The 17,532-nt window shown below is 41.6% G+C and overlaps 2 protein-coding genes across 2 annotated transcripts in view; both read left to right on the forward strand.

Moving 5' to 3' along the window:
- Positions 1 to 610: 610 nt before the first annotated feature.
- ccnf (cyclin F) lies at positions 611 to 11,771 on the forward strand. Its single transcript, XM_062531381.1, has 17 exons — positions 611 to 834; positions 2,112 to 2,266; positions 2,405 to 2,511; positions 2,773 to 2,840; positions 3,006 to 3,202; positions 3,428 to 3,481; positions 3,916 to 4,020; positions 4,615 to 4,692; positions 4,846 to 4,997; positions 5,179 to 5,343; positions 7,021 to 7,144; positions 7,793 to 7,973; positions 8,134 to 8,221; positions 8,608 to 8,707; positions 8,822 to 8,955; positions 9,195 to 9,367; positions 9,704 to 11,771. The coding sequence occupies exons 1-17, from the start codon at positions 822 to 824 to the stop codon at positions 10,198 to 10,200; spliced, it is 2,391 nt and encodes a 796-aa protein (XP_062387365.1). The 5' UTR covers positions 611 to 821; the 3' UTR covers positions 10,201 to 11,771.
- Positions 11,772 to 14,161: 2,390 nt separating this feature from the next.
- The window catches only part of abca3b (ATP-binding cassette, sub-family A (ABC1), member 3b), a gene marked incomplete in the record, with an annotated part of 38,194 nt that continues 34,823 nt past the window's right edge, over positions 14,162 to 17,532 (forward strand). The window contains 2 exon segments of the mRNA XM_062531373.1: positions 14,162 to 14,401; positions 16,119 to 16,208. Of these exon segments, the coding sequence (XP_062387357.1) occupies positions 16,155 to 16,208 (54 nt within the window).

A 17,532-nucleotide genomic window follows, 5' to 3' on the forward strand; every position in this document is an offset into this window, starting at 1 on the left:
ATGAAGTCAAAAATCCCCTTTGTATTGATGGTAGACTTAATACTTTTTTGTTTTACTGAAATCAATAGGCTCCCTTTGTGGCAATAATAATAATAATAATAATAATAATAATAATAACAACAACAATAATAATAGCAATAATAATAATAATAATAATAATAACATTTTATTTGTAATGCACTTTACATTCCCAGGGAATCTCAAAGTGCTTCGAGGTGTGGTTGTGGCAGTCCTATTTACAGAATTATAATTGTTTTAAGTAAAGCAGCAGGTTTGTAGGCGTGGTAGACTTACTTTCAAATGTTAAATGTTGCATTTAAACCTCCTTAGAACCGCAGGCTACATGAAGAATTTCTTACAAAATGAACCAGCCAATGGTGGGCCAGGAATTTCGAACCGCGTAATTCGAAATAGAGTTCATTTAACCAATCGTAGGCTTTCGTTTCAGTAGTAGAGCTCATTAGCCAATCAGAGTCTCCTTTCCCCTTTCTGGCGAATTAAATGATCGCAGGGGTCTCAGTGGGCGTGTCCCTGTTTTGACCAATAGAGTTGTTAAGTTGATGTTTAAACTCTTCCGCGCGGGCGGTGCTTAAACAGCCGGGGAGGAACTTTCAGCATCTGAGACGCATGCATGAGGCAGAAAATCTCGTCTCTGTCACCTAAATTCAGTAATACTACTCTTATGAACACTGCTACTTTTGCCCAGACAAAACATTTTTAAATCTAAATACAAGTAACACATAATTCACATTCGGTGCGAAACGCGTTTGTGTGAATGAACACAGTGCTTTCATTTCTAATTTCACGGAACTCCTCTTGAGATGAAACCCGGCGGTAAGTGTTTCAACTTAATGCTAAGATGGACTAGCTAAATGTTGCAACCTAGTAGTAACATTAGTTATTACAACGTATCTGGCGTTACAAAATTAACTTGTTAGATCCCAATATACTTAATTGTGTGAATGTTGTTATTTGTCATATTAAATATGCTATCGCTTAACTTACTGGGAGGTCGGCTAGTCAGTATGACTAACCTAGTTGTGATAGCCCAGTAACCTAGTCCTAGATATCTAAGTTTATGAAGTTTTGAACTATCCTGTGGCTAGTCAATTCCACTTTAATTGCAAGTTATTTAACAGTTAACGTAAACTTTGCCTAAACAATCAATCAATAAGTTCTCAATAAGTAAGGGTACAGCTAGATGTGGAAATCAGGCGGGGACGAGCAACATTTGCAGCTTAGGTAACGTAACGTTGACTATGATCACTTTCAGTGACGATTGATTAACTTAACTAAGGGTTGAAATAGACCAAAACTGTTATTTGTGGTAGCATATGCTATCAATAACGTTTAACGTCAAGATTACCCTTTGCTATTACAAAACTCTTGCTTAAACGTTAGCTAACCTGATGGCGGTCATTTTAAGTTAACGTTAGAGAGTGTTTCGCGAAAGCCTTAATTAAGGCTAATGTTAACTAAGATAACCTGACGTTAGGTCAAGAAACCAACTTGATGAAAAACTTAACCTTAATAACGTTAGCTTGATTAATGGTTTAGATAAATCGTGGCTTAACGTTACTTAATGTCATGTAGGCCTATTACTCTGCCCTAGTTGTAATGATGCATAGCCTAGTAACGTTAAGGTTACACCAAGGAGGGAAAATTGGGCGCTGAATGCAACATTTGAAAGTCATTTGCGTTTAATGTGATAGTAAATATGTTAGCTTTGTTGCTTTAGTCTGGCCTGTCAAATATAGGAATTCATCTGGTTATAGATGTCAAAGGGAAAAAAAACATTATTCGCAAGACAGCATTCATCAGATGGCTAACGTTAGACTTCTGATGTAACGTAGTGATAATATAACTGGAGGGGTATGATGCAGGTTAGGATGGTAACTTGTTATAGTTATTTAAGTAACACCTTAAAATATACAAAGCCAGTCATTTATTACCTCTAGGTCCAGACACTAATATAGATCCTTGTTGCCTGCTTTTCCATATCAGTCTTTCCCCTGATAGTTCATCTGTCTTTCATGTGTTTTCTGCTATTACAATGTTACATCCAGTTCATTGTTCAGTATTCTTAATTTTGCATTTGTTTCTTGTTTCAGTGCTTCACTGCCGATGTGCTAAATGTTTCTCAGTGCCAGTTCGGAAGCGGGTGCGCAAGAGAGTACCCACCCAAACATTGCTCTCTCTGCCCGAAGAGATCATTTTGTGTGTGTTGCAGTGTCTCTCAGCTGAAGATCTTTTGGCAATCAGAGCTGTAAGTATATTTGCAGCTAGACATTTGCCTGTCGGTTTGTTTGTGCACACTAAGAGGCTGTAAAAGTAGAATATGAGTATTGAACTTAATTGAGTGTATTTAGTATGGTTATGACATTCAATGACCTCTGTTTTGTAGGTGCACTCTCGGCTGCGTGATTTGGTGGATGGTCATGCCAGTGTGTGGGCAAGGGTAGGCTTCAAGGAACAGTGGCCCTCACCTCACAGCATTTGGCTTTTTGAAAGGTTGGTCTACGCATTTTTATTTCTTACATTTCTTTCTGCTCTCTTTCCGACCCTTCTCTCTCTTTGTAGGCCTTCTATTGGATCAGTAGTCTTAATTGTGACATAAAGCACATTTTACGATGAGAAAATGTCACAGCACACCTCCATAATATTAAACATATGAAAGTCACAAAATAACAGGTGTGTTGCTGTTTATTGCCAGCATTTTCTCTATTGAAATGTTTGAGTTTGACTGTCCTGATGTTTAAATTTCTCTTGCAGGGCTGCAGAGAGAGGAAATTTTGAAGCTGCTGTGAAATTAGGAATTGCCTACCTGTACAATGAAGGACGTAAGTTTTGAAATGGAGATAAATGCCTTGCCATCCTTTCCATAAAAGGAAAATGTGTGGAAATCATAACCCCTGTGGGACATTAAAGACTATCTATCTATCTATCTATCTATGCTAATTTTCAATGTTTTGAAATAATTTCCTTGTTTCTCATGTCATACACAGCATCTTTGAGTGATGAGGGAAGGGCCGATGTTTGTGGAAGGAAAGCATCTCATTACTTCAGTTTGGCGGAGAGCTTGAGACCTCAGTCTGCAGATCCCTTCGTCTGGGTGTTCATCCGCCCACCCTGGTCCCCATCAGGCAGCTGCTGCAAGGCTGTGGTGTATGAGCACTTACGGGCTGAGAGTGACACTAACTTGGTGAGTGTTGATGAGAGTGATGAATGGTACATCAAGAAGAAACAATTTAATTGTTAAATGAGTCAATACATCTGATTATTCAGGAACCTCCAGGTCAGTTAGTCCCTGCAGAGCGTATTAGCACGTACTGTATATCGTCAGACCATTTATTACACAATTCAGTCATTTCACTTTTATTATTCTAAAATGAACCTAATCTATCAAACTACTTTTCTATCTATATAGGAGCGGAGAGGAGGTTTATTGCACTGTTTGGCCAGAGTCCTCCAGCTGTTTGATGTGAGTATACCCACTGAGTGTCATCAGATTCTCTCCTTTTGCTTTTCCTATTTGTTGTTTGTTGTTGTTTCTCCGTAATTTGATGTGAGTGGTGGGCGTTAATCAGTGGTGATTAATGGCTGTGTTAATGAAGGCAGGGCCCAGAAACGGCTTATTGATTAGCCTTTATAGATTTCAGTGTTGGGTTTGGGGTAATCAGACAGGTAATTCCCGGCACTAGAGGGGATTATGGGTTATATAAGGGCTAAATACTAAGAATATTGCATGTGTTACACAACATATTCATAGAATCCAGCAGTCTCAGGATCATGGAGTCTAAGGGTCATGGAATAAACATATGTGGTACATTTAAAGTCTTCACAACATTGTTTTTTGGACATCAATGTTTGTAAAGCCATGCCCTGATTGTGTTTGTTTATGCCTATCCCTTGCAGGATGAAGAGAAGAAAAAGGAGGCTGTGCAGATGCTCGAGATGTCTGCATCTAGTGGATGCGTGCAGAGTGCCTACCTGCTATGGGAGCATAAGCGACACTTAGCAGTAAGAACCTAATACTCTCTTAATCAAAGCAGTCAAAGTTCTGAAGCGCTGTGCCTTGATTCAGGTGTAGGCCAGATCATAGAAGATATACACATTTTCCTTGCATTAAGCCCTGAGTCATACACAGTATAAACTCAGGGATCACACTGATGTACACTGACATTAATTGTGGTCAGGTATGTTTATTACAACTGTATAAATAACAATCAAATGAGACACAGCCATTTTGAAAGCATATACATACCTGGACCTATGTAAAGCACTGCTTCTTGGGATTTGAAGAAGTAATAGCGGGGCTTTTCAGGTGCTATCTGCAAATCACTCCGCCCAAGTAGCAGTGCTTCGCCTCAATGTGAACTACTGTTTTGCCCCAGAGTCTCAAAATAGGTGACAAACTTCAATGTTTTTAGAAAATAATTTTAACACTTTTGAATAATGTTTTCTTTGATATTTTTGGTTATTTATCGCTCCTGACTCTGGCTCTTTCTTATCGGTTCTACTGGATTCTAATATTTCGGTTTCCTACTCTAGTCAGGTATTTGTCTTGCATAATGGACATGACACTTAAATGCTTTATTCATAATTGTGTTCCAGATGACAGATCCAGGACGTTATCTCCAAAGTATGCGTACACTCAAGGACTATGCAGCCAAAGGATGCTGGGAAGCACAGGTAAATGGACATAACCAACCAGCAGTTTTGTTTTCCATTTGGATCCATATGTCCTGTGATATGGTATTTTGCCATATGAGACTGAATAACTGTCCTGTCCCCTCACAATAACAAATAAGCTATTGTTGATTGACTGATGTCTGTCTCTTGCAGTTGTCTCTGGCGAAGTTGTGCATCAGTGGAAACCCACTTGGTTTAGAACTACAGGCATGCACCAACCTTGTGGCTCAACTGTTTCACTCCAACCCGACACCATGCAGACGAGCAGAAGATTTGCTGCGGCAGGGGCTCAATGACACTATGAGGTATATGATCAAAGTCTTCCCCAAATGATCGGTGTGTTCCACCACCAAAAAACAGAGTATGTGTGTAATCCTTGGGTATGTCTCATGTAGTTGTCTCTTTACTCAGGGCTTAAAGTTCTGCCGCGCTGTACCTGACTATGTTTGTGTAAAAAAAAAAAACAAATTGGCCCTTTATGTGCAGGTACATCCTGGTGGACTGGCTGGTGGAGGTGACCACGATGAAGGACTTTTCCAGCTTGACTTTGCATGTGACTGTGTGTTGTGTGGACCGTTACCTGGCAGTGCGTTCTGTGCCCAAAGCCCGCCTCCAGCTATTGGGCATCGCGTGCATGGTGATCTGCACAAGGTTTGTGTCTCCCTCCTTCCTATGCCAATATTATCTGCGGGGGAAAAAATAAGGCGCCATGTTTATAAGTCAGAAAACGTTGAATTTAGGGCTGCACAATTAATCAACTTTTAACTGCAATCTCAGTTTGAACTAATGCCATTAGCTAATCGCAAAGGCTGCAATTATGTAATTGTGCAGCTCACAGTTCTGTCCCAATGGTTAATCTTGTCACATCTATGATTCTTATATTCCTGTCATCCTCCTTGTGTGATAGACTATAGTAGAGCCCGACCGATATGGGATTTTGAGGACCGATACCGATATCGATATTTGAGCGTTTCCATAGCCGATAACCGATATATCGGCCGATAATCATTTTTAACCAACATCATTTAAAAACGTTCTCCTATAAAATGTTGATCAAGATGGGGCGTTATCTGTTTAAACAGGCCTAACCATCTGGTTTCCTAATAAAACATTCTTATACAGTATTTTTTAAAATTAAATAGGCTAAGTAGTGTGGTCTTTTCACCTTTGATAACCACCACTGCACAAAATATTATTTTTACTTTACCTTTAACCTTTGTAAACCATGCTTGGTGTAAACACCTTCGTTGAAATGCAAAAAAAAAAACAAAGGAGTATGTGAGTGTTTGGGAATTAAGGTTAGCTCTGAAGACTTGTTTCATATGCTCATATTTATTTTGTGTGCCGTCTTCGTGAGCTTAATGTAACAATTTACACTCACTGACAGCACTGATAGGACTCCCATGGACAATCTGAGCGATCTTTGTGAACAAGTCAACAGCAGATTAATACAGTAGTTAGCAAACAGAGTTTTTTGTTTTTAAGGATGCATCATACGACTTCCACCGGCTAAATTCCACTAGCTAAATCAAAGATCCTTCATTACTCCGCTTTAACTCTCCCTCGCTAAATGTTGACGCAGCCTGTAACTAAATTAGCTCCCCTTATGACCAGAAAATCAACGGGATGACGGTCGGGGAGAGACAATTACAGTGCTGCTATCAATATCCTCAGTATAACCACGTTTATGTTTTACAAATACAACAACATTCAAATTGGCCTCCAGCACTCAACAATGCTAACGTTCAATTTATTTTAGCTTTGGACTTAACATTGTGACCAGTGGCTCTAAGATTAACGTTAGTCTACAGCAGTAAAAATCAAGCATGTCCGATAAACATTCTTGCATTTATTTAGGCTTTTAGAGAAGAAATGAGAATTACATTTCACGAGAAAATCATCCTACCATGAACACACAAACCACTTCAGAAAACTATGACACGCAAACTGCAATTTGTTGTCGTTGTTTAGGAAGTAGAACTAACTAGTCAAGCAGAGTGCGTGTCTTGCAGTAAGAAGATGCGCCCTCTGGTGGAATACCACGTAATTACAACACTAGAAATGTGAATGGAGGATCAATATTCGGGTTTCCTTTATTTAATTAAAAAAATATTTATCGCGGTTATAAAATATTTATCGGCCGATACCGATAGTTTTGAAAATGCCTAATATCGGCCGGCCGATATATCGGTCGGGCTCTAGACTATAGATAGACTAGCTATGATAGACTAGCTTGGGTAGTTGATGTTTATGAATGTAAGGGTATGTTCTTTCATGAAATGAGTTTACGTCTTCTTTATCTGATGATGACAATGGATTACTCTGCAGGTATGTTAGCAAGGAGATCTTGACCATTCGGGAGGCGGTCTGGTTGACTGATAACACATATCAGTATGAGGACCTGGTCAGGATGATGGGAGAAGTGATTGCAGTACTCGGGGGAAAGATCCGTGTAAGTAGCAATGAGACAGCTGAGACTATGCTGTGGCATGATATAATGATTTCAGCATCATATTTCTCAAGTCAGATCGTTTGAGACGACTGTCCACTATTACTAGCAAGTGATCAGATTGGATTTGTGTGTACAGACATCACCAATCAACTTGTACAGACATCACCAATCATCTTGCATAGTCACGCTTTCTAACTGTACGTTCACACCGCCGCCGACTTGAGTTTCCAAACATTCCGGAAGTCATTCATTTTCAATGGAAGCCGGCTTCTCTCAGCGGCCAGCAGCGGCCAATCCGTCGGCGTCGCGTTTGGGCGACTTGAGAAAGTTGAAAGTGGCTCAACGTTGTGGTAATGAGCTATAACGCGGTTCAGCGACAAATGACCAGCAATGAACATTATCAAACATAGAATGCTACCACGTCAGAGTGGCCAAAGCGTCCAAAGCTTCCCACGGCGTCCTTGGCAGGGCATCCAGAGCTTCTTGGAAGCTCGAGTCGCCGGCGGTGTGTACGTACAGTAAGCGTATAGAAAGAGTAAGTTCTTTGGGAATCCGCTCATAGCAGATAAATTGAGAGCAAATGCCGACCAACAGAAGCACAAGAGACCACAGGTACAGGTAGTGACATGTGTCTCCCTGCACCCTCAGACTCCCTCTCTGGTGGACTACGGCGAGGTGCTGCAATCTCTAGTCCCCATGGATCGGCGCAGTTTCCACCTGTTCTGCTACATCGGTGAGCTGTCCCTGCTGTACGCTGTGCTGAGTGCTACTCCTCCCGCACTCCTGGCGTGCGCAGCCCTTCTACTGACACGTGCGCTGCATCACAACGGCAAGTTCTCCTTCTCACACACCTTGTATAGGATGAATGTGTGCTGTAATTGACATCCTATCTTATGGACTGTCATTCGTTTTTTTATTACTGTCTTCATTTTCTTTAGCAGTGTCACTTGCACGTTGTTGTACTTACTCGTATTTTCTTTCCAATGCAGCTCCCATCTGGCCCTCCGTTTTGGCTGAACACACTGGCTTCAGAAGTCAGGAGCTGGTCCCCACTGCCATGGTGCTTTATGTGAAATGGTAAGCGTCACCTTGGTCACCATCACCATTTCATGGGTTGATGCATTCGATGCAGCTGTGAGATGATCAACAGCATCAGCGGTCAGGAAACAATGTATATTGTCCTACCTTAATGTACACATTCTTCCAACTGCAATTTTTGATGTTGCGTTGCTACTACTGTCTATCATAGCCACTTTTGATGTCGAAACCATAGTGTCAGCCCCCTCTCATCGATGATTGGCCTGACTTTTTTGGGGTCCGATGAAAACGTGAATTGTGGTGTAATGTTTCTTAAGGCCTTCTAACATGCACCTCTACTGAAGGCCTTTTTCACCCTTTTCATTATGACTCTCCATGCGTTGCTGTTCATTTGTGTCATCTTGCATCTTGCTTTTCTTCCACAGCTTCAGTCAGGATGTGCCTAAAGACTACAGGCATGTATCTTTGACAGGGGTGAAGCAGCGGTTCGAAGATGATATGTATCAACAGATCAGCAAAGAGCCGGTGAGTCCTGACTCTGCTTGAAAAGGCCCAGTGGCCCTCTTCAGTATGGCAGTCAGCCTTGTGCTGGGTGTGAATTAGGGCTGATTGTTTTCTTTGTTGTTTTGTCTATTGAAGGTGATGGGCTTGTCTGAGCTATGTCATATTTTGGAAGTTCCTGAGATGCAGGCTAAGATGGGGCTGCTAAATCCCAGTTCGGAACCAGCAGATATACACACATTTCTATCCTCTCCCTCCAGTAACAGCAAGAGGTATGTACATTAATGTATCCTGGAAAAACTGAGATAACTGCTCTATACGAAAGTCATGAATAGGCAAAGTAGTGGCACTGTTCCCTGGTTTAGTCATTATGTTGTGAAGAATGATACCAACTTTACAGTAGAACCAGTGGAGATGTTTGGCATTCTGACCATTTGATTGGTGTTCATGATAATGCTGAATGCGCAAAAATCTGAGAATGTCAAGAAACACTTTTAATGTTTTTACCCAGACGGAGAGAGGAGAGCATGCAAAATCACAGGAGCAGTTTCCTGGCCACACCCACAGCGGAGCTGTCCACCCAGGAGGAGGCGCTGTTGGGAGACATCCTGGATTGGAGCTTAGATACGTCCAGTTCGGGCTATGAAGGAGACCAGGAAAGTGAAGGAGAAAGGGATGCTGATGGTAAGTGGGGATTCAGCACTTCTGGGCAGGTTAACATGTTCATCCTGTTATCAGCAGTCCCTCGTCAGCATGATTGAAAACATTTGAAGGTCTCATATCATGAGCTTGTAAGCATGTATTTGGGATGTCTGGAATGATACCCATGCTAAAAAACACTTGAAATAACTTCATGGTTTACCTCCTTTTAAATGCATTTCACTCTGTCTCTTAATTTAGTTTTAGACCTTTTCACAACACTGCAGTCTGGTTTGTGTTCCAGTGTGGAACTCATGATGAGAGGGAGCTGAGTGTTTGTGTAAATATGTCCACATCTAATGACCTGATTTCTCTCTGCAGCCCCTGGTGTGAAGTTACAGTTGCAGCTGGAGACGGAGCCTGCGGACTCTCGAGCACACTGTCGCGCCCTCTCTAGTGACGAAGACAGCTTTAACGAGGGAGAGACGGGTGAGGATGCCACGCAAAAAGGGGAGGGCAGTAGACGATGCCGCCATGAACTGCGCAACTCAGACGCTCACCCTCTCTCCTCCTTGGTCAACCACTCCTCTCTTCTCGCCCCATCGGCTGATGCCCACAGCTCTGGCTACTCTTCTGTCCAAAGTTCCAGTCCCTCCTCTTCCTCTTTGCTGCCCTGCTTCCTCTCTCCTCTGCCTTCGTCTTCCTCTCCCCCCGACCGCGTGCCTGCGGTGGGATTCCGTCTGCTGGTTCCAGCGCACGGACCGATTCGTAGACAAGTGAAGCGGAAGAATGGAGCAGCCCACAGCGGAGAGGAAAGGGAGGAAGGAGAGCAGGAGGCGGGAGGAAGAGTATCCCATGTGACTTTCTTGAGCCTGTGAGATGAGAAACTGCACCCTCACTCTTCAGAAGCACTTTGGTTTTGTGAAATACTATGAATGAGGAGTTTGTCAGGTGGCAGGAAGAAATATTTGCACCTCGTCCTGTGCATTAGCACCATTCAACCAGCTTTATGGGGTTTTTTTTGTTTGTGTTTTTTTTTTGTTTGTTTGTTTGTTCTTTTGTTTTTGGTTTGTTTTTCTTCAAGAGAATGGAGAAGAATCCTTACACTGTCTAGTCACATTTCGCCAGCTGTGTTTTAACTGAAAGGACTTGGCAGCTGTTACAATGCATAGGGAGGTCAACACTGGAAAGTACTCCTCTGTTGTCAGGTTCGTTTGTCGCACTGCAACCCCTGCTGCCTCAACACACATGCACACACACACACACACACGTTCATACAGACTGTTGAAATCAGACAAATCAACCTCAAGACATCATTCAGGGCTCTTTCAGCTGTCTAATCTGTTGTTGTGTCTAAAATATTTGTATACATTTTTTTTTTTTACACTCATGAAAGGATCCAGAATGTGCAGTATTGTTACACTCATATCTGTGTGTAGACCAGCTCAGACTCTAAAGCACAGTGTTTGGTTTTTGGAAGCAGGCTCTGTGGATTTCTTTTGTATTACATTCACTGCCTTAATGTAATATGCGTTGTGGTTACTGCTGGGTGATAGGCCACACACAGGAAATTATAATAACACACATGTTATTTGAGAATGTTTCCCTTACACAGATCATCCATACACTGTAGATATATTTTTTAAACTAATATCGTGGACAGCAGGATGAAACTGCAAATCAGCTAGCCATCGGCTGTCAGTATCAGATTTGATCCACATAGGAAGAAATAGATGACGGTCACCGCTTAATACATGCTGGAAGTGAGCAGCTGGCGGAATCCATTTTGGATGGTGAATAGCTGAAACATCCGAGCAAGAAAAACATTAAATACTTGTATGTTCAGCTTTGCCAAAAGTTGGTTGACAAAATTTGTTTTCATTTGTTTTTGTTTACATTTTTTTGTGTGTAATTCTGTACATTTGAAGAATGGTGCTGCATCAGGTGTACAATATGTCACCAAAGTTTGTGTGTAATATGGATATTCGTGGTATGCTGAAGACGTATACGTATCTGGGGCAGACACTTCTTTGACTTTCAAAAGAATGTCTAAAAATAATAATATTTCTTTGTTTTTGTTTAATCAACCTTTGCCATGCTGAAACAATCAACCATTAGCGTGCGTCCTAGTGTTGCCTGTTTGGCATGAGGCCAATCTGGCCTCTTGTATAACAACCAGGTGGCAGATCTCTGAAGATACATTTTGTGGTTTGAGAAGTGATGTACTGTATGTCCAACTCTGGGCAGCTATGTCTAAATGTAAAATATTGTTTTAAAAACTAAGGCTTTGGATACTTGTTAATGTATAGGCAAAGAACGAAGCTGTGAATAACCACATTACTTGAAACATTTCTCGTGCTTATGTCTACAAAAACTTGTAAACATTGCTAAATTCACCATGTGCGCACGAAATGTTTTTAGTGTATGCTTGTCTTGTCATTTTGATGTCACCAGCTCATTAAAATCTATAAATCATTATACTCTGCCTTAATGGTTAACTGATTATAGTATTGGAATTAAAATCTTAAGTTAGTTAACATTGTATTTGCAATGGTAAGGAAAGCACACTATTCAGATAAGATCTATTCACATGTTTGCAAAATTGTTCTGAACATATTTTTTGGTAATCCTATTTAAACCCTTTTATGACTGAATCAAGAAAAAGCCTCTTCTCACCTGTACATGTCTTTCCCCTTAGAAGACTCTAGTCTGGCCTCTTATCAGTAGACACACTCATTTTGTTTCAATTGGTAGCATCTCAGGCTGGGTGAACCCTGCCTGAACTTCCGGGGAATTTGAATTTCGCCCGGCAGCTCAGGCTGGATACCAGCAGGTCTACTTTCGCTGTTTCATTGCCAGAATCTTTGGCTCCAATCAGAAACGACCATACTCTAGTCCTGGCACGCTATTGGCCGGTGACGTGACAATACCGAAACTTAAGCAGCAACGAAACGAAAGCAGCAGCCTCTGTTGCTTCTGTTTTGGAAGATGTTAAAGGCACGTTTTCTTTGAAAACAGAACAAAAACTTGCCCTGGAACAGTTCATACAGCAGGACGTGTTTGCGATTCTACCGACCGGATTTGGTAGGCTAAAAGTTTAATTTAGCCTACCAACCAGCCCTGCTCGTACGGAGTAATTTGAACGATGCACATTGATCACGCCTCTTTTGCAGTAGAATCAAGCGCATCTTCCCCAGACTAATGTTCAATCTTAAAAGATTGAGCAAAGTATGGTGAAAACCAGTCTAAGCATCTCAGTGAGATGAAAATGAACTGAGATACAGGCCGACGGGACCAGGCTAGGAAGACTTTGCAATATCAGTTCAAACTTCTGAAGGTTATTTTCAGATTTCATAAAAGGCTGTCACCTTCAGCTTTATCTTTCAAAAGACAGCTTCTGATATTCAATCAGAGAGGGTTAAAGCAGAGCTAATAGTAATGAAGGATCTTTGGTCCAACTAGGTACATCTTCATAGACTTCAACTTACACTGCACAGAGATTAGGGTGCTATGACGACCAACCCTATTACTCTGGGCATATTGTTTCTCTATCTAACTCCTAATATGTTGCACAAGCTCTTTTCGTATGGTGAGACCACTGCATTCAGAATGCTCTCTCTTTGCTAAGACAAAAAGGGACACTAGATGTACATGGCTCTAACACCATTGTCAAGTTTGCAGAAGACACTACAGTGATGGGGTCTCTTCAGCATCAACAATGAGACGGCCTACAGGGAGGAGCTCCAGCACCTAGCATCGTGGTGAACTGACAACAACCTGGCTCTCAACACCAAGAAGACCAAAGAGCTAATTGTGGACTTCAGGAAGTCCACAATCCATCAACGAGACTGAGGTGGAGCCTGTCACCAGCTTCAAGTCTTTGGATGTCCACGTCTCTGCACCTCCCTTGGACCCTCAACACCTCTACCCTGAACAAGAAAGCTCACCAGCTTCTCTTAAGAAGGTCCACCTGTCACCTCAGATCCTGGTGAACTTCTACCGCTGCACCATTGACAGCATCCTCACCAACTGTGTCACAGTATGTGTGGCAACTGCTCTGCCTCTGACCGGAAAGCCCTGTCGCAGAGTGGTGAAAACTGATCAACGGTTCTTCCCTCCATCGAGGCCATCCGGGGCAAGCTATGCTTGTGTAAGGTGCACAGTATCATCGAAGACTGTTCCCCACCCCAACTACAGACTGTTTACCCCACTCCCATCCATTAGGTCTCTCCGCACCCAACCAGCAGGTTCAGTGGAAGCTTCTTCCCTACTGAACTTTACCTCTGCATCCTGGTGACAACCAACAAACTCTAGAAGTCTCCACGACCATGGCAACCATATGTGTGACCATAATTTGTATTTCTGTGTAAACCACCTTTAACCATATACTGTCTACACGCACCATCCTGTCCTGTCTATGCTCCACGTGTCTATACTTTGTATCTCACATTGTACTTTTCTACTTTTCTGCACTTCTGGTTAGATGCAAACTGGACTTCATTGTCTTTGTACTTTTTTTGTACTTGTCCTTTTAATAAAAACTGATTCGAATCTAAATGAATCTCTTCCTGTAGCCTGCATCATTCTTCCATTAGATCATCCATTAGAACATTATGGGTGATCCATTAATGCCATGCTACTAGCATGTAATACTTCATTGTGTTATATATTTAATTACATGATGCGTTTTGTTTAATCTCTTGATGTAGGCTATTTACGCTTCAGCTTTGAGTCTCTACAAAACCGCCAGCTGTTTTATCCCTGAAATTGAAACATAGGTCACGTGACACAGAGCTAGGCTGTTTTGCCTGGTCACGTGACTGTTTGTTGATGATGGTGTGTTCGCACAATGGATAAGCTCTGTTCATCGGATGCTGCAGTGTCATCGCTCTAAAGGCGAAATAACTCATAATTTAACATCTTTGTTATCTGGAAAGGCTCCAGTAAATCGACCGCGGTCAAGTGCCCGAACGCGAAGATAACTCAATGTTACCGCTAATAAGACGGACGATTGTATCGTTACTGCGTTGAAAAAAGGACAACCTATGACATCTGTGGGCCCATTCCGACTTATCTGAGGTAATTTTGTCTTTAATGTAATGTTGTCTTTTTATATAATCATATCCTGTCAAATATAACATCATTATTCTGAACGATGCTATGCAAGTTAGCTTACAAAAGCTATTTCTGATTGTATTACGAACGGTTTTCGGCAGCCTTGCAGGCATGTCATGAAAGGAAAGAACGTAATGGACAGCTGCTTTAGCCAATCGCTGTGGGTCTGTGGTAGAACGTCGTAAAAATAGAATTATTTTGTAAATGGCCCAATATAAATTACATTACCTTTTTGATATGGGGGAATGTTTAATCATAATATAGTTAGTAGAGTATGCATTTCGCCGAAACGCCCTCCACTGTTAGGCCGCATCAGTGGTCCACACTGAATGAGTGTTTTTCCCATCCGAAGGTGAAACTATCAGTCCCCTTGTCTTGATTTCGTGCAGTTCATTAGTGATATAATGGTGGAAATTGTCCGAAAGTGTCAGGTCTTTCTTTGTAGCTGTTTTGTAGACTAAATAACAAGAGGTGAGCTTTGACTTGGTGTAATGAGATAGGAACCTGTAAATTGAGAGCTGGTCAATTTCTCTCAAGTAACTGGAGCTGCTCCGTCTCTAGTGAAGCGTTTCCTGCTTGAAGCTACTTTTGAAAAAAAGAACCCCTCAATAGTTTAGTAGCAGGTACCTTGAGACAGGCAAAATGGCGTGTTGCATAAAACTTGTCTGTGTTGTTCGACTCGCGAAGTGGAGTTTTTCAATGTATGGTATGAACTACAGGAACTTCATATTTTTGTTGCACCACATGCCGTATTCATCACATTATAATGTAGCAATGCTGTAGGTGCATGTGCCTTAATCTGAATGTTTACCATTGTTCGTGGAACATAGCCTATTTATTGACATAACAATTGCTATTCTCCATATTGTCGTATTACCATCTTTTAAATGGCTTACTGTTGGATGTGTTCATTTATTGGTGCGACTAACAAGTTCAGAGATGACACCTTTTTGCTTGGGATGGGGGAGGGGGTTGGAGGACGACACTAGATCCTAGAAGCAGAACTGGTTCCCCACCTGCAGTCTGCTAATACCCAACCCTACTCTACTGTAGCCTACCTCTAATTGGGTCCAACTCCAAGACAACACAGCTGGCCTGGCACCAAACCAATTATCAGTTGAGAAATTGGTCAAAGTCCAAGGGATCAGTGGTGAAATTAATCTTACATTGTACATCATTAATCTCGGATGAAGTGGAATGGAATTGAATGGGAGTACAGCAAGTGCACTGTTCTTGTAAAGGTTTTAAATGCAGTCGTTTACTCAATATTTCAAAGAAAATACACATCCATTATGTTAAATAGTGGTGTTAACCATCCTCCTCTGTCTGTCATGGTTTAAAGCCTGCCTCTGGATAAAGTGGTTAAAATACATATGGTCTTCAGTTTACTCCTACATTCTTATCATCTCACTCCTGACCAACTAACCAGTGAAAACAACAAATGTTAGCCTATCAGAGGTTGAGTGGAATGCCAGGGGGAGATGTCTTTCCAACGTCTCTCCCAGAAGAGCATGATGCCCCTGAGCCCCCTCAGTTCTGCCAGTTTGATCTTTCCCTGTGGGCAACTGAGTTTGTAGGCTACATAATGATAAATCCATGATAGATTGTTTTTTTTCTCTTCTGAATGCCTGTTGTGCCTTGTGAATTGATGTGCTTGGCTTCTCTTACCCCTTTTCTGTAGGTTGTGTCAATCAGGTTTGCATTCTCACCTCATAGAATGGCTGTGCTACGGCAGTTTGGATTACTTCTGTGGAAGAACTACCTACAGCAGGTTGGCAAGACTGTTTCATGTTAGAGATGCATGCATGAAATCAGGAAAGACTTTAAAAATATCTCGTAAATATGAGGACTATTACCGAGCTCCCGAAGGGACAAGGGAATTATTTTTGAGAGGTGTACTGTACATTTATTTTTAGAGCTCCTTTTGTAGTTCCCTCGCAATAGTGAACCATTGGGAAATCAGTTTTCCATGTAAATCCCTACCTCACTTTTGACACTACACTGTTTTCAATCATGGCATTGGAATTTGGACTGTTACCTAATTATAAGCAGTTGAGAAATCATGCAACAACTGCAGTGAAAATCTGGTTTACTTAAAACTACTTAAATAAATCAATGTTGGTTTTTGCTCTTGTATATGTGTACATGTGTGCCCTCATGGATGAGTTGGCACCAGAACAGCAGGTCCATATCTATTAGTGTTATTGTCAAAGTGCTATTGTGGTCTTATTGTCAAAGCCTCTATAATACTGATCAACATCAAACATTGATGCATAGCAAATACCTTATAGCTTATATTCTGATGGTTTTCATTGTGATGGGTGAAGTTGTGTGTTGCAGAACAACATGTTTGAGGTAAAAGTAGACATGTTGTGACCTGCTTATTTAAGAGTACAGTCTTAACATAATGCTAACATAATCTTTGTTCTGGTGTAACTGCAACGTGAGACTTGGGAATTGCTCAAGACTGTGAAAGACTGTGAAAAACAAAGTCCCTTTGAGCAGTGTGAGGGATAACCAGTCTTACTTTACTGAAAGGCTGTCTGTTACCCCCTCCCTCACCTCCCTTGATCCAGTTGTGGTTGCTAGGAGATATGGCCCAGTACGGTCACTTTACAAGTGTTGGCTCAAAGATAGGGAAAGCAAGTAAGCGAGGGAGGTAGAAAAGGGAGAGAGTTCATCTGAGGTACTTGCTATTCAAGGAAGTTGAAATGGGAGTGTCACAGCAGATGTAGTCCTGCCTAATATGTGTGACACTACTCCTCATTAGACTCACAAATAGTGTATTATCTCTTGTGCTTCAGTTATGTGAATGTCTCTTCACCTTAGCTGTTTCTGTCTGCATGCAGCATTCACTCAAAGCTAAAAGTATCTGGCTTCGTCTGATAGGTTGTAGCTTATCAGTCAAAGTGTAAACATGATAAGCCATAACTACCACAACAATATCGCTGCTCAGCCTCCTTTCCCCTTTCTTCAGTTTTGAAGAGGTTTCAGTGGGGTGAATGTATATCACTCTGAGTTATGTATTTCAAGAATAGAGGAAGTTATGGAAAAGTCCTGACGCAGGCAGTGTGAAGTTGTTACATCTCCTCTAC

Source organism: Sardina pilchardus, chromosome 3, assembly GCF_963854185.1.
Source record: "Sardina pilchardus chromosome 3, fSarPil1.1, whole genome shotgun sequence".
NCBI classification, from domain to species: domain Eukaryota; kingdom Metazoa; phylum Chordata; class Actinopteri; order Clupeiformes; family Clupeidae; genus Sardina; species Sardina pilchardus.

Excerpts from the sequence above, each read along its gene's own strand:
- ccnf (XM_062531381.1), top strand. Across the intron at positions 2,267-2,404 it reads ATCTTTTGGCAATCAGAGCT|GTGCACTCTCGGCTGCGTGA; the intron begins GTAAGTATATTT and ends TCTGTTTTGTAG. Across the intron at positions 2,512-2,772 it reads AGCATTTGGCTTTTTGAAAG|GGCTGCAGAGAGAGGAAATT; the intron begins GTTGGTCTACGC and ends TTTCTCTTGCAG.